Source organism: Agelaius tricolor, unplaced genomic scaffold (genome assembly GCF_023055355.1).
Source record: "Agelaius tricolor isolate 1412-34295 unplaced genomic scaffold, bAgeTri1.0.p SCAF_3, whole genome shotgun sequence".
Lineage (NCBI taxonomy): Eukaryota > Metazoa > Chordata > Aves > Passeriformes > Icteridae > Agelaius > Agelaius tricolor.
The window spans coordinates 13804718-13820566 of NW_027269263.1; the positions used below are offsets into that span (position 1 = coordinate 13804718).

General features: G+C 40.5%; 1 protein-coding gene across 6 annotated transcripts in view; it reads right to left on the reverse strand.

The window, feature by feature from the left end:
* The window catches only part of ITPR2 (inositol 1,4,5-trisphosphate receptor type 2), a 244386-nt gene that overhangs the window by 77503 nt on the left and 151034 nt on the right, over positions 1-15849 (reverse strand). For all 6 annotated transcript variants that reach the window (XM_071422550.1, XM_071422548.1, XM_071422551.1 and 3 more), the window contains one exon: positions 468-576. In XM_071422550.1, the coding sequence (XP_071278651.1) occupies positions 468-576 (109 nt within the window). The remainder of the gene's footprint in view (positions 1-467; positions 577-15849) is intronic.

Here is a 15849-nt window from a genome sequence, read left to right on the forward strand (position 1 = left end):
TTCTTGCCCACAGGAAGATAGGACAGGTTTGTCAGAGTCTTGTCCAGTAAAGTTGTAACAAGAACTGACACATTCTACAACCTCTCAGGAAAATTTGATCTATTGTCTAACCAGTACTTTTGTGAAAAGCTTTTCCTTAGATATTTTTCATATATCAATAAAGGATCGGAATGTCAAAAAATTCTTTAATTTCCAGAAACAACACCATCTCTCTTCAAAAGTTTTCTGCTTTGCTGAATTTCTGGATGGGGATTTCCTGGTACCTGCTTTGGTACCTCCAAATGCACCATCTGAGACAAGTGTGAGCAACTTAAAAATAGAAGAGTCTGATACTACCTCTCTTCTAAGTGGTTACAGAACATGTTTGATTTATTTACCAACTGAATGCCTGGAGCATGTCCAATGTGCCTATTAGAAAAAATGGTGCTGCTAATTTTGCTCTCTTGAAATGATGTGTGTTGATTTACCTCCCACTTGTGCAGTTTTGCTGTAGCTGGCAGACAGGGGCCCATTCATACCACTTCCATATTCCCCTTTAAAGTACCGATACAGGAGGATTTTCCTTAAAGTGTTGCCCTTTAAGAGAAAGATAAAAATAGAAGAAATGAGAGTTGTGGCCAATTTCCTTTGTTTGAAAAGCAAGCTGTTTAACACAGATACATAATTTAGTAGGTCTTTCCATTATAATTAGTAAGCATACAAACAGGAAAGTTGTCCAGAAAACAAATATCTAACGGTCTTATCTAACAAATCCCAGGAGGAAAATTCTAAAATAGTGTTGTATAAACTTTTTTGAAGTTTGTTTTAAACTTATTGATTATAAATGAAACACCTCCACTTCAGTAATTCTGACGGGCTATCTGTGAGATGTGTATATTGAAACAAGCTTCACAAATAGCCAGTGCTCTGCAGTCAGTGTGTCTGTGCCCTACCCTGCCATGGCAGCACTTTCTTCCTATTTTCTGCAGCTGAGTAGTACCACTCCCTTTTCTCTGATCTCAGATAATCCAGCTGATCATCTGAAAGAAGCCACATCACATAAAATATTAAAACAGAGATATGACATTTGATAGAACAGCTTAAAAAGCATTCTCTGTATCGCCTTGTTCCTTGACTTCCAAAACCACAACCAGTCAAAATTTGCATGCAGCTCTCTGAATATCTTCCCTTTCATTTTTACTTATGTTCTGCAACACAAGACACGCTGGATTGAGAGTCAGGGGTACCAATTACTTGGCATTTTTATTTTGCCTTCAGTCTCCACAGAACACCTGCAGTCAACACTCAGCTTTACAGAGGCAGAAGGTGACACAACAATTGTAGGCGTATGTGCAACCTCAGATTTCATAAAGAGGAATAAGTAAGGTCTCCAATGCTCAACACAGAAGAGGGAAAATGGTCACTTCAAGTGTTTGGCATTAAAATTGAACATTTTTTCCCTACTTTTACTAAACTGCTGGTTTTAATGAAAAAAATTCTGAAAAAATATGTGCAATAGAAGCATTCTCAGCATTCAGCAGCTTGCCAGTGCCTGCACATTAGTGCAGCAGTCAAGTTTTCAATCAAAACATCTCTGTGGCCACCACAGACAGCAGGCAGCAGGGAAGCAAGCCCCAGACACTCTCACTCCCACTTCCCTGTTAACTCGGCAATATTTCCAGGGGCAACCACACAACACAGAGGGCCTTCACTGCTTCATGGGCCTTGAAGACAATAGCCTTGTCCACCTGAAAAAAGTGCCAAAAAGCAGGACTTTGTGTGCTGCCTGACAATACCAACCAGCCATTCTTTCTAGTTCTCCCATTTTGATGTTTTCATTTGACAATAGTCTATACAGAGTTCTCTCATACAGCCAAGGAAAATACGAGGCCTAAAGTAAAACATCTAAAGCTATAAATACAGTAGCTGCAAGAAAAATAAGAAGCATCACCTACAGGGAGTTTACTGGGTGGATTTTCCAGGTGAGATTAATCCAGTGTGCTCTGCACTACAGAGCAAGGCAAAGAACCAGAAGTCTCTGAGGACCTCACACAGAGACAGATTCCTTCCCAGCCTGGTTGTGATGGGGTTTAACCTGGAGTGGTACGGTAATGGACAAGTACAGTAACCAAGCTCATAAGAAATTTTAAGATGGGTAAGAGCACCAGCTCCTCCTGCTCAACATCCTGTCTTTAGCTGGGACCAAAATCCAGTGTCTCACAGCAAAGTGAACCTCATTTTCCTCATCTCCCGAAGAAGAAAACTATATTAGTGATGGGGCAAGAGTTCCCACCAGAACTGATAAATATGGACTGAGAAAAAGGCTAAAGCCCCTGTTCAAGCTTTCACAAGCATATATATCACAGAATCATAAAACTGTCACACAACTGGGATCACAGAGCAGAAACCCTTCCTAGCTCCCAACTAGGACCCAATCCAGAATGGAGACTGTCTTGAGACATGATCTTTTCAACAGAAAGGCTGGCATTTGCCATAGCACTTGACTAACCACTCACTTTGAGTCAACCTCCTCAACCAGCAACCTCTGCAGTCTGCTGATGACTAATGGTAAATTATATAAACAGTCACAGAGCAGTCATGGGAAGAAACACCAAAAGCCATCTACAGATAGTTAAGAATACTACCTGTGGTCACGAGCTTTATTGTTCAACCAAAACAGCCCTTATTTTATCAAGAAGAATGTTTAAAACCATAAAATAGCTTTTGACTAACACACTGAGTGATTTAGCACTGGGGTCTGAATACCTCAAAGCAAGTAACTACCAGCACATCTCAGATCTTCCTCCTGTCTTGTTACCTTCAAAGACACCAGGGGATATGAAGATGTTTCTCCAGCTGGCTACAGAAAGGGGAAGGAATCCTGCTCCACCCATATCCAAACTAAGGAACAGATTTCATTTCTTCTTCCAAGAAGTCTTAATTATTAGGATTCCTACTCTCTCTCAACCTCCCATGAATCCAGACAATAGTTATAGTTCCCAGAAGCTGAAGTGTCAAGAGTCAAGGATGCCGTGTTTGAGAAGCAGAAATGTGGTGGAACCTCTGCTTTGCCTGACAGCTGTGTCAGAAACGCACCCCCAGGCTCAACCCACATATTTGCAAACTCGGGATCCTCATCTCCTCTGTGATGACCTCAGGCAGCCATATGACTTCCATGAGTCTTGTGAAATGAGCTGCCACTACAAAGAGCAGAAGGGCCCAGCCACATGAACCGGGGCTGAGAAATGCACAGAGAAATGCCCAAGGAATGTATCAGAAACACCCATCACCCCCATGTGACTGTGAGGCACCATCCCAGAAAAAGCTGGAAAGACCCAGCTTCCAGAAAAAATGCTGATCCTGCTGGCATAGGTGTGTGGGAATGCTTTTATGGGAATGCCAGCAAACACAGTCAAGAACAGCCCCATCACATGGACGAGCTTTTCCGGCCGCTGCCAGGACAAGCCAGACAGCCACGCCATTGATGTCCCTGGGAATGGGTTCCTAACTTAGCACAGCCACAAAATTAATACTGCCCAAAAGCAAACGATCACAGCAGCAGCATGAATAAGCAGTTTGCTGCAGCTACTACTGACACTTGTGGCACTAAAGCAGAGGTCCAAAATAAGAGCACACTAAGCAGGGCAGTGCTATCTTCCTTGATTACATTTCTATACGAGGCAGAAGTCCTGGCCTTCCATACTGAAACTGTCCCCTGCTGGCTACAATACACTTTCTTTTATACCTCTTATTAGGGTATGGAAGTGACATGTAAACATCACTCAGCTGACTGCAACCCTTCCATAATGGATAGAACATTGTATAGCTTTGGAAAAAACACAATGAAACATAACAGTCTTATTGTTGCTGATGAATACCACTGCATTGTCCCTAACAAAAGCTAGGATAAAGACTGAGGACACAAGAAAGCAACAACTGGATATTGTTGTTGCAGTTTTAAATAGCTGGGGATTGACAGGCAAAAGTTTCCAATAGGGAATAATTATTCTAGTAGGAACATGTAGACACAAACAAATTCCATTTTCTCAGTCCGTATTTCATTATACTCGTTGGTCTTTAAACTTGATTTAAAGGCCTTAATACAATGGTTTATTCACTTGCCCTCTCTGAGTCTGCAAAAGGCTGGTTCCACATGAGGATGTGCAGGAAGCAAAGGCTGAGAGGTACCTAAGGCTTATCATGGATACCTGCATCAGTACCAGCTCTCCCTATTACACACCAGAACTTATCTATCCTGCCTTATAAAACTCTGCACACTGCTTAAGGAGTTGGAATTGTACATATAATGTTCTGGAGGCTGAACTAGAGGGTCTGGTGATCTCTTTTGGGTCTTAATCTGTATTAAATTAATGAAGTGGAAATGCTCAGATTATCAGTGATTACACAGAAAATGTAGCTACATCCAACCAGTGATACAGTGGATGATGTTATGAGCATATTTCAGCATTAATCCAGGAAGAGATATGAAAACTAGGCTTATTAAATCTTCATATATTAATAACTTGCAGCCAAGTATAAAAGAGGAGCTGTTGGGGATCTCTGGTCTACTAATACAGATTTTCAGAAAGTTTGGAAGAGACACAAAATCCCAGAGAACTCTGAGATGTCTCACATGCAATGATACTTTTCCAAAAGTACCAGGGAGTACTTACACTTTTTATTGATATCCAGCTCCCTGCCATGAGTTTGATGTCAGTTCTGGGTGAGGCAAAGGAATGGCTGATTTTGCATTCCATTAACACAAAATTAAAGGAAGTTACTATATACTGATGGCAGTTTTAATGTTGGCATCATGTTGTAATAATTGCCTCAATACAGGTTTGCCAAAACAGACCTTCTGAAACTTCTGAAGATTATCTTCTGCTTTTGCTAAAAATAAAAATATCATTCTGGTAAAGTTGGATAAACTGTGCAGTGTGACACAGTGCTGTAAGGCAAAATTTTTGATTAAGTAAGCCCAGAAGGATAGTTATCAAATGGCTTAACAACTCAGTGACTGATAGAATTCAATGTGCAATTTAAAGCAAGAAATCATAAACAAATATATGGGCTTCTAATGTGCAAACTCATGAAGTATGTATTGTCTGCCTCATTTGAGGCTTTTCTTAATGAAATTAAATCATACAGAAAATAATTATTAATTGTGTTTGGAAAGGACACACACACAAAAAAGAGGGGATAAGGTCAAGTCACTGCTAACAATTTAGGCATCATTTATAAAACTGACTAGAAGTAAACAATATGAGTGTCATTATGTCCAAACCTCTGTATGTCTTATTAACAATAAAATACAGAACGCACCAAAAAAATGGAGGATTCTGTTCTAGGAGGTCATGACTTTGGGGAAGAATGAAAAGCCGAGGAGAAAAATCAGTGCAATGACAACTCCCGAAATTCCACAGTTCTGCAAAGGGTAACAAGAGCTGTTACGTGCGATTTGTGAGACTCTCTCACTTATTCACATGCAGGAGCACATTACTGTAGCAATAATACCACATCACAAGTTAGTGTCCACAGTTCAAGAATGCTGACAAATTGGATCAGGTTTGGAGAAGCTCCACGAGAGTGATTAGAGAATAAAACAAGTCTTTTCATCAGAAATTCAAGGCATTCAATCTACTGAGTTTATCAGTCTAAGCATGAACTCTGTTTCTGACTATCTACATAAGAAATCTGATATAATGGATGACTTCAGTCTAAAGATAAAAGGTGCAAGACATACTGGTGAGAAGCTGAAAATGGAGAAATTCAGCTAGAAAAGAAGTAGAGGCAGCTGGGTTATTCAGTTTGTGGGTTATGAATTTTATTTTTATTTTATGTAACAGTAGTGGCATTTAGCTATTGGAACAGCTTAAGAAGAGGTGTGATAGTCTGTACTGCTGGCAGTTACTAAACCACGACTAGGTGGCTTCTCAGACAGAAACTATTTGAAGATCTTGTGGTCTACATTAGAAGAACAAGCTGGATGAAAAAAAATATGTCATCTCACATAATCTATGAAGACATCATGCTACCTTTTCCTGTAGTAAATATAGATGAGGCTTTCAATGAAGGCTGTTTAAAAGACATCTACTTCTACATGCTTCTTGTCATTATTTATAAATGAAATTTCTAGTCTAAGTCTACTTAGTCTGAGTGCCCGCTTCAGGATGATTTTTTTGGTAGTTGCTTTTGTTGTTGTTGCTTTTCACCCATTTTGTTCCCTTATTTCTCTTGGAGACAAAACATGGTGGGAGAAGGAGTTTTGTGCAAGTGGTTTCTGCGGAGATACCACAATTGGTTTTAAAAGTCTTTAAATTATGATACAACCTGCTCTTGAAATGCAAGATGACATAGAAATCTCCCTGTCTCCAAAAGGGATCAGCTGAGGCCACGGCTACCACACGCATGGTGTTGCACAAGCACGGGCTTGGAAGAGAGCCCCGAAGTCTTGACTCCTATTATGTCCACAAAGTGGAAAATTTCTGTTTTCATGATGCCAGCAGCTTCCAGGGGGCTCACGAATTGGGAGAAGTTGTTTGTTTTGGGGAGTTGTTTGTTTATTTTTACACAGAGTGAGCTTTTTCTTGGTTTTGATCTTTTTGCAACAAGATGTTTTCATAGCCAACTGATAGTTGAAAGTGATATATTTTCACCAATAAAATATGACACCCAACAGCACAGTTATTTGCACACTGGGGCGTTTATTCACACCAGGGAAAAAAGCACTTTCAAATATGAAGTTGGGTCCAGCTGGTGTCCAGTTCTGCTTCCACTAAAATCAACGGGAGATTTGCCAGCAACTTAAGTAGGAGAAGGAGCAGACATGCACTTTGCCAGGCAAAAGTGTTTTATCCAAGTCTAAGAAGAAAAAAAACAACCCAAAATATGCACCAGACTTCATGACACAGTTCTCTTAGGAGAACAGAGCTGGCCACCCACACCTCTCAGCTGTCTCTCATTAGGCAGAGACACCCCACATTTAAAATGTGCCATTGTTCAATCCCACACAAAACTGGGAGGAATCCCACTTCTCTCAATACAAATTTCCTGCATCACAAATACTAACTGATAAACTTGAGACTGTAACTAATGCAGAGATGCATTGACAGGCTCAGATTAAAAAAAAAAAAAAACCGAGCACGACCTTCTTTAAAACCAAACTATAGTTGCTCTAAAAAGGAGTTCATTTTTCAAGCAATCTTTTAATTCTTCTTTCCTTTGCAGTTTCAGGTTCCATAGAAAGCTGGAAGCTTAAGTGCCAAACTATTGCAAAATAACTGCTATTGCCAGTCCATTTTCAATATGGATAGGGAAATGAATACTGGATACATCACAAAAAAACCCCACAGGTTTTGCCTGATAACTGTCCAATTCTGCACCCTGAAGAAATTCAGGAAAGCATCATATTAAGAGAAAGATTTTTTTGGCAGTAACTCTAAAAAGTGGCTCCACCAGGAATACAGCAGGAGAGAAAAATTGTTTGGGTTAGTGAAAACCACAGCGTTGGGACATTTATACTTAAGACTGAGAAGAAAACACTTTGAAAAACACAGTTTGATTTTGTAATTATATAATTTTTCTATAAGGCCTTAAAGTATTAGTAGCTGCTGAATGGGGTTTTTTTTGCTCAAATATCACATCTCTGGATATGTATATATGTATTTATATATAGAGAGAACAAGTCTTTCCTGTGGGCAAATATTATTGTTTATATCTGTCACTTGTGCATATAAACTGTGCACTTACAAACCAGGTCATGTTTGCACCTTTGTAATTTTTCCTTTCAGACTTTCTCCATTACAAGACAAAGCACTGAGATACACAATAACTCAAGTTCTCCACCACAGAAGGAAAACAATGTAAGATTTGATCACAATTATTCAGAAGCATTTACGAGTGCACCATCAATAACAGACTGTAGGAAAAGACCAGATCTGAGAAGCACAATTTTCAAAGACTAAAATTATCTAACTCTTATGCTGCAGGGGGTAAACTTTCAAAGTGATGCACAGAGAGTTATGCACACAAATCCCATTATTTTTAACAGGATTTCTGTGTGGAACTCCTCATACTCTGCAAGGAAAAAAAAAATTACCCCTAAGTGCCCTAATGTTTATTTACCAAAACAGACACTTAATTTCCAGATGCATACTTATGAGCACTACCGTGCTCTGATGTTTTATGAGCAATTTGTAACAGGCAGCAATGGAAAATAATAAAGCGGCCAAACACCAATTTCATGACATTATTCTCTTTTTCCATATTGTTATTATGTTGAATTTCAAAGCCAGAGCATTACAGACACCTGATTTACTAGCTAAGGGATGCTCAGCAGATGCAATGCCTGCCCTGGTTTGGATCAGATACAGCAGAATCTTCACCTGTTGGCTCAGAGCTTTCAAGTTAGCTCAGGAGCCACTTCTGTATTTCAGTTTTCTGCTCATTTTTACCTGCCACCAGTTCCACTGACTTCTTGACTTCTTCCTTGACTACTAATAAAGATCACAAAATCATAGAACGATAGCCTGGTTTGGGTTGAAAGGGACCTTAAAGGTCATCCAGTCCCACCCCCTGCCACGGCCAGGGACAGCTTCTCCTATCCCACGTTGCTCAGAGCCCCGTCCAACGTGGCCTTGGACACTGCCAGGGATCCAGGGGCAGCCACAGCTCCTCTGGGCACCCTATGCCAGGGCCTCACCACCCTCACAGGGAAATAATTTCTTCCTCATATCCAATCTAAACCTGCTCTCTATCAGTGTGAAGCCATTCCCCCTGTCCTGTCACTCCAGGCCCCTGTAAAGAGTCTCTCTCCATCCTTCCTGTGGGCTCCCTTCAGGCACTGGAAGGCCACAATGAGGTCACCCTGAAGACTGTTGATGACATTTCAGAAATTCAGAATTTGTACTTCAGTCACTGCTTACCTTTGAAGGAACTTATGCACTTTCTAAAGCAGGTTATCAGAATTATTTTGCAACCCAGGTTACAGGCTTTTCTTTGGATTTGACATGATTTTTGGGTAGTACTAATATAATACTAAATGAGTACTTCTCATTGGTTCTTAACAGTTTCTAGTTTTACTGTGTACATGACGTTAAACTGTGTCCTTTCTTCAACCAACAGAAATGTTCACAGTAATATGAATTATTCAGTTAGAAGTGCTCTATATGTCTATATTATTTTTTTAAAAAGTGATTATAAAAGAAACTAATTTTCAGCATTCTTGCAAAATAATCAAGGGGCTTATGAAGTGTCTCAAAACAATCCCAAGACTGAGTCAAAAGCGACCATTTTTTCCTTCAGTGCCACTCACCTCAGAACACCACTGTATTCAACACACAGAACTGCCAGATTCTGTCTTTCCATGATTTAAAGATGTGCTTTGGACAATGATCAGCAACCCTGTATCCAGAGTGCCCTGAGAGCCAGCCTGACAAAATGATCAACACACCTGACACTTCTGGGAAACGCCTCTTGCATTCTTAGATGGAAACAGATACCAAATTGTTGCTGATTTCTTGGATTTCAGGCATTAAAGGGAAAAAAACCAAACAGGTGTGTATATGTGTTTGTGTCAGCCTCCAAATATACTTGTGGCTAGTGCAAAGGAAAACAGCTGGTCAAAACATATTCCAGCAGCTTCCATCCACACAGCAAAACGGGAACAGCAGAAGGGAATCAACCTTGCAGCGGTTCAGGGCAGCAGAAATATTTAAATCATTATCAGTGGTGTGTGGAAACATTGTCTTAGTATCCACCTTGCTGGAAAACCAGCACAAATCTGCTCCAAAAACTATTGTGGGTGTGGTAAGGATACAGCAGGAGATGCCCTAAGTGGTGACTGCAGTGATGGGCAGATTGTCCCTTCGCTCTGTGCTGCACAGCACAGCAGGGAAAACAAAACATCCTCTTCCTTTTCTAAGCAGAGGAGAACAATTCCCACCTGGAACAAAGCCAGCTCCTGCACTGCTTTCACTACATCTGTGAAATTAGGTGGCATTTCAGACAAACAGAAAAGTAGAGCAAAGTTAGAAAACACTACAAGTCTAGTGCTTTATTAGCTATCCATCTTGACAGGGATAATTTGAAAATATTTATAATTCATGTTCCCCAGTTAAAAAAAAAAAAAAAAGAAGTAGTAGTAGTAGTAGTAGCAGCTTGAATAAATTTCCAGTAAATTTGATCCGGAATTTTCTATTCATGTCAACTCTCCCAACTGTATAATCCTTTTCAGGATGGATAACTGGCACCTGAAGTCCAGCACCTAAAATTTTGTGCTTGTATGAGAATTCCAGTCTACATTAAATAAGAAGTCCAGAACAAAACCAATCACCCCACCACTATGCTAATTTCTACTGCTCCTGGTCCTAGGAATAGTACTTGGAAATGTGAAACCTGTGTGGCCAGAGCCAGAGTGCTATAACAAAAAAAAGAAAGAAAAGGAAAAAAATCCTAAAATATGTGGATGGACTTTGATTGCCAGAGATGGCAAATATCGAAAAAATATTAAGCAACTCCTCTGGTAGATTTGTTGATTTTTGTCAGATCCTTGCTGCTGACTCTCAGCAAGGACATAGCTGCTAACACTTGGCTGTCACCACAAGGAGCCACACCTCCTCTTCCTCAGACAGCAAATCCACTCCCAAGTAGCTAAGAAATAATGGCAATGCAGGATTAGGAGATAAAGCCTTACCAGAAGGAAAGGACCCCTTGATCAAGTGGGAGAACTGGATCATCTTGTGACTAAAACAATACCATTCCCCACTTGAGCTCTTGTTCCTGCCCTAGCAAAGGCTGGGCTGCCACAGAGAACAGCTGGGCTCTGCCACATCCCTGGTGCTGAGCTCCTCAGTAGGCTTGAAAAAAGCCTTTGGGAGGTTTATTCCCCAGCAATGAGGAACCAGCTCCTGGCTCAGACCCTGGGCTAGGCCAGGCTACCCCACCTCCCAATAATGTCATTCTTAAGTGAGCAGGCTCAGCACCTCTCCAGGCTCATTCAGGGATTATCCTGGACTTTACCCCCTGATTCACAAACCTACAGTGACTTGGTGATGGAGCTGGTCTTTCCTGGCATATCTGAACTTTTAATGACAGAGCTTCTCTTCCAAACAACAGACAGACATTCTGATTTTTGAAGGCAACTTTTGCTAGGAAAAACCTCTCTTTTTCCAAAGCAGTTCAAAATCCTCCCTTTTAAATTAGAGGCCAATATTAGCTTTTCACTCTTGGAGTCTAAAATTTCATCAGTTCAAACAAATAAATCCAAAAACATCCTTTGAAGGCTGCCATGGAAATAATTCTGACTCTGTCCAGCACTGCAGTAGGAGGTTCATAAACTACTTCTATTAGCCAAAGTTGCTGCATGAAACTGAGACATTGTATTAAGAGAGTCGCATTTTGTTTTTAATAACTGTCAGAGATATATTGGCTGTCACACCAGAGCCCAATAGTTTTTTAGGTGTCATCTTATTTCAGGAGCAACAATTTCTAAATGCCAGATTTCCCAAGATCAGGAAAAAGTTATCTTCTATGTTAAACAGAAAAAAATCTGAAACATTGAAGCCACTCCATAACTGATTGAAAAAATGACCAAAATTTGCTTGAAATTAAATCAGCTGTTCAAAGGTACAGACAAGGGGGAGATGAAGTCACATTTTCACGAACCTGTCTCAGCTTTTCAAATTCCCACTACTAATAGACAGATTCATGTTTATATAAAATTTAATATGCAAGCTGTTCACCCATAATATTAAATTGCCCCTTTATATTTAATATTTGCTAAAATTGTGGAGTTATTTATGTCCCAGAAAAGACTGCAGCACATGTGCATTAGCTGTTTCATCATACCAGATTTTAGCATATATTTATTATGAAGCTGTTGCCATTATAATGCCTAAATGTCTATTGCTTCCAAGGAGAAATATATTATCACTGGAATGTTCCTACATGCACAGCATGTAGCTATGGAAATACAATGTCATGGGCTTCTTTAGAGGTGTTAAGTACAGCACAGAGTGACTGGGAGCCAGCAGGAAACCTGCTCTGGAAGTCCTGGAACAGCAATTTTTTTCTACTGTGTTTCAAGGGTGCTGATATTCCCACTCCTGACATCTCTTTGATAAATGCCACACAACATCCCAACATCAGGGCTCAACAGCATTATGAAAACCAAGAAGAATTTTACAGTTCCAGTAACTGGGAATTAAACTGCACAGGCATGGCACCAAGTCAGTGCTTTTAATGAACACAAAACAAAATCCACCAACAGTTTTAGAGGCTACAGAACTGACTGCTTAGGGTATTCTGATTATTGGTAAAATCCTCTGCTCTGAATGCAGCAAAAAATCTTGTGAAAATATGGAGTAGGGTGAGAAATGATACAGACAAAATTAGTGCTCTAAGTTGAATCAGTGACACAGTTTCATCTAAGAGCTGTGTTTTCAACAGGTTGTCATTTCCTAGAAGGGTCAGAGAAGTACTGGGAGTACACAAAGGTATGGAAAAACTCTGGCATTACAGATTTAGATTGCTCACCTCAGAAAAAACACGGCAAAAGCACAGCAAAGCTTTAACGGGGTGGAGATGGGGAGGTTGGGAATTCCTGTCTCTTCTCCCTTTCAAAAAGCAGCCCCCAATGAAATGTGAAGAGGTTCAATGAAAAAGTGATAAAGAAGGAATTGTTAGCCCACACATAATTACATGGCCATGGGAAGTCACCAAGGCCAAGAATTCAGCAAGACTCAGAAAAGGATTTGGGCATTTCTATAGACAACAAGTAAAACCAGTTACAATAGCAAATGTTAAAAAAACAACTATGGGAAAGAAGACAAAATCTCTTGCTTTAGGGCCCACAGATTTATGATCTTACTGTTAAGGATTATCCCAAGATTTCAGGAAGAATAGAAAACTTGAAGTCTGCCTGCAGTGGGGGTTCTTAGACCTTCTGAAGCATCTGGTGATGGCCACACAGCAAGAAACACTCTTAATCCTCTGGTTTGACCCTCTTTAGCAATCCACATGTGTTTAAAAGAGAATATGAAGTGTACCAAGTCTATTTGTATTGGATCCAAAATCCAGTGCAACCCAATGTAAGTTCAAGAGAAAAACAGTTTTTATGAAATCTTTGATGAGAAGACATGGAGAGCACTAGAGTGATCCAAAATATCAGCTGGAACCCTGACTCCAACAGGCTAAACACAGAACTCCCGTAGCAAGAAAACACGTTACCAAGATCCTAACGTGAAAAAGATCTGCATTTTGTCTATCTGATAAATATCCTTAGCAAAATACTATTGGTTTATACAAAAAACAATGGAAGAAAACTTCAGCTTTTGAACAAAAGGCAACTTCTTAGAGAGACGCTCCAGGCTCCCTTCCCCAGGGAGACATTCTGCTGGTGAGGACCTGGGGACACACACTCATTTGCTCAGCCAAGTGACTCTAAATTCTCCTTCTCACTCCCACAGAAAACTCTTCTGGTTTGTACTAACCAAGTCCAAAGTCCCTTATCCTCTGAGGCACCAAAGAATGTCTCTGCATGGCAGAGACAGCCACAGCATCAGCCTTCTCAGCTCTGATGACAGCCTATGAACACCAGATCCCTCACTTAGCCCTAAATAACACTGACCAGAACATCACCATTATTTAGTTCCTTTAATTAATTACCACTTTGCAAAAGCTTTGTTTCATAAATTGGTTTCCTATACATATTAGTGCCTTTCTGTCTCCCTGTGGGTCCACTTGATGATGAAATGGCTTTTTTTACTGCAGAGGACTGAGTGTCACTTGATGCCTCCACCTACACACTTAATGTCCCTCTCTGGCCTAAAACTCCTCATAAGTAGAAGCAAGCATTAGTATTCTAACTGTGGCACCATGAGCTGCTGAGACTCAGCCAAAAGCCTGACAGATTTATATAGTGCAGAAGGGATGATGCAGGAGACCAGGAGAGGATCTGGATTTTGTCTCTCCTTCTTTGCTGTCCTCCATTTTTTTTCTTCCTCCTTGTCCCCTCTGAATTTGCCTTTTTCCTCCCTATCCCCTGGCTGTTCCAAGGACACATTGTAATCCATGTGACACTTGATTTGTAGCTTTTGCCCCTCAGTTACTCTGGCAATCCTACCTCTTGTTTAACAAAGTAGCTCTGGAGGACACTGGGAAAGGGCAAGTGAGCACTTGGGAAGAAAGCATCTGGTTAAAAGTTGAGCCTTTTCCTTCTCCTCCACACTTGAGTCACCAAGCCAAACTCCCAGCAGAAACACACCTGATGATTCACTTTAGCAAAAGCATTGGAACTGACAGAACAAACCAAGATGAAGCAAAATGATGTCCAAAAAAATTAGACAGGAAAACTTTAGGATGGGAGCAAGCTGGCAGATGAAAAAGTTCCAAGCATGGCAGCTGGTTCTGCAGAGAATTTTCCTCAGGCTTTGGTATATGCAGATAAGTACCTCAGACAACTGCAAAAAATCATTATAGACAAGAAGAGAAACTCATCTTAATGAACATGTATTCTGCAAATCAACAAGGAGATGGGGAAGGAAGTAGGATAATTTTTGGAGTCTAATCTTGGACTCAACTATGAGAGAAGTCAAAGGAAACTGAGTATATCAAGTACTGACAGAGGAGGACCTAGATAAAAAATGCTATTGCTAACCTCACAGCAGGATGCTCTGCAGTGTTAAGTAGAAACTTTAATTTGGAATTTGCTTGCTGCAAAGCCCTTAACATTTTTAGCACAAGACTCAGGTTTAATTTGAATAGGTCTGAGCAACAGACATATTTACAGTGGCAAAGGTGTTTTATTTTGTTTTCACTAGCAGAATGTTCAAATGGCTAATTAAAACCAAATTCTATAACCAAAAAAGAAAAAAAAAATATCAGAGCCAGTGCCTATTTTAAATTACCTGATGTTTAAGGCGGACTAAATTGAGTCAGTTTCTGGGAATGTGCGTGCTCTGACCTGTGTGAAAAGGCTGCCGAGGGACTGTGTACAGGCAAGACAGTTACCATGGATACCTCACTGCTTTAGGTGTAGAAGCTTAACATTACAAACAACTTTGCAGCATTAGGCTGCCAGCCTCATAAAAACACTGCAAAATAACAATGAGCTCTGAGATAACCATTATGATCTGCTTTGTGACATGCAAATATAAATCTTCTATCCTAAGGCAAAAGACAAAAGTAGGATTGAGGGGACATGGCCAGATCTTGCAGGCCTTAATTTACAGTCTGCTTCAGAAAGATGCTGTGGTCTTGCATAGCACTGATGATAATGGGAGTGTGCATTACCTGCAAGTAGGCAGTGTGCCTCAGAATATTCTCCTCCTGCCTGAAGTTTTACCTAAATTAGGACTCCAAACTTGAGCCAACACAGCACAGGCATAGGGAAATGCAGTCAGAGTCAAAAACCCCACAATTGTTTTAAATTTTCCCTTTAACAGCACAAGTTACTCTGTAAGTACTACCACAGGGTTTATGGTATCACCCACACTGATTGCATTGAAGGACAGAGATTTCACATGAGATGTATTATTCCCATATCCTTCCAAGAGCATGGGGTCTTTGTGGGGAGATGCTGACTGTGCCTGCTGGGCAGTGAGCTGTGTGCCTACTGAATGCCCTCAGCCTTGAGAGAGGCCAGAGATTTTTTAGCTTTACAAATGCAAGCCCATCTCTTGGCCTAACTACCACTGCACCTGCCACACAGACAGCCTCAATGAGAAAAGAAAATCTGCTTCATACCATTCTAATAGTGGCAAAAGAGATTCACTCCCTCACACCAAACTATCTGATCTATTGATCCAACAGCCAACCACTTTTCAGGCAGTGAATGCATCTGGCTCCACCTTCACCTCGAGCAAAGGTTCA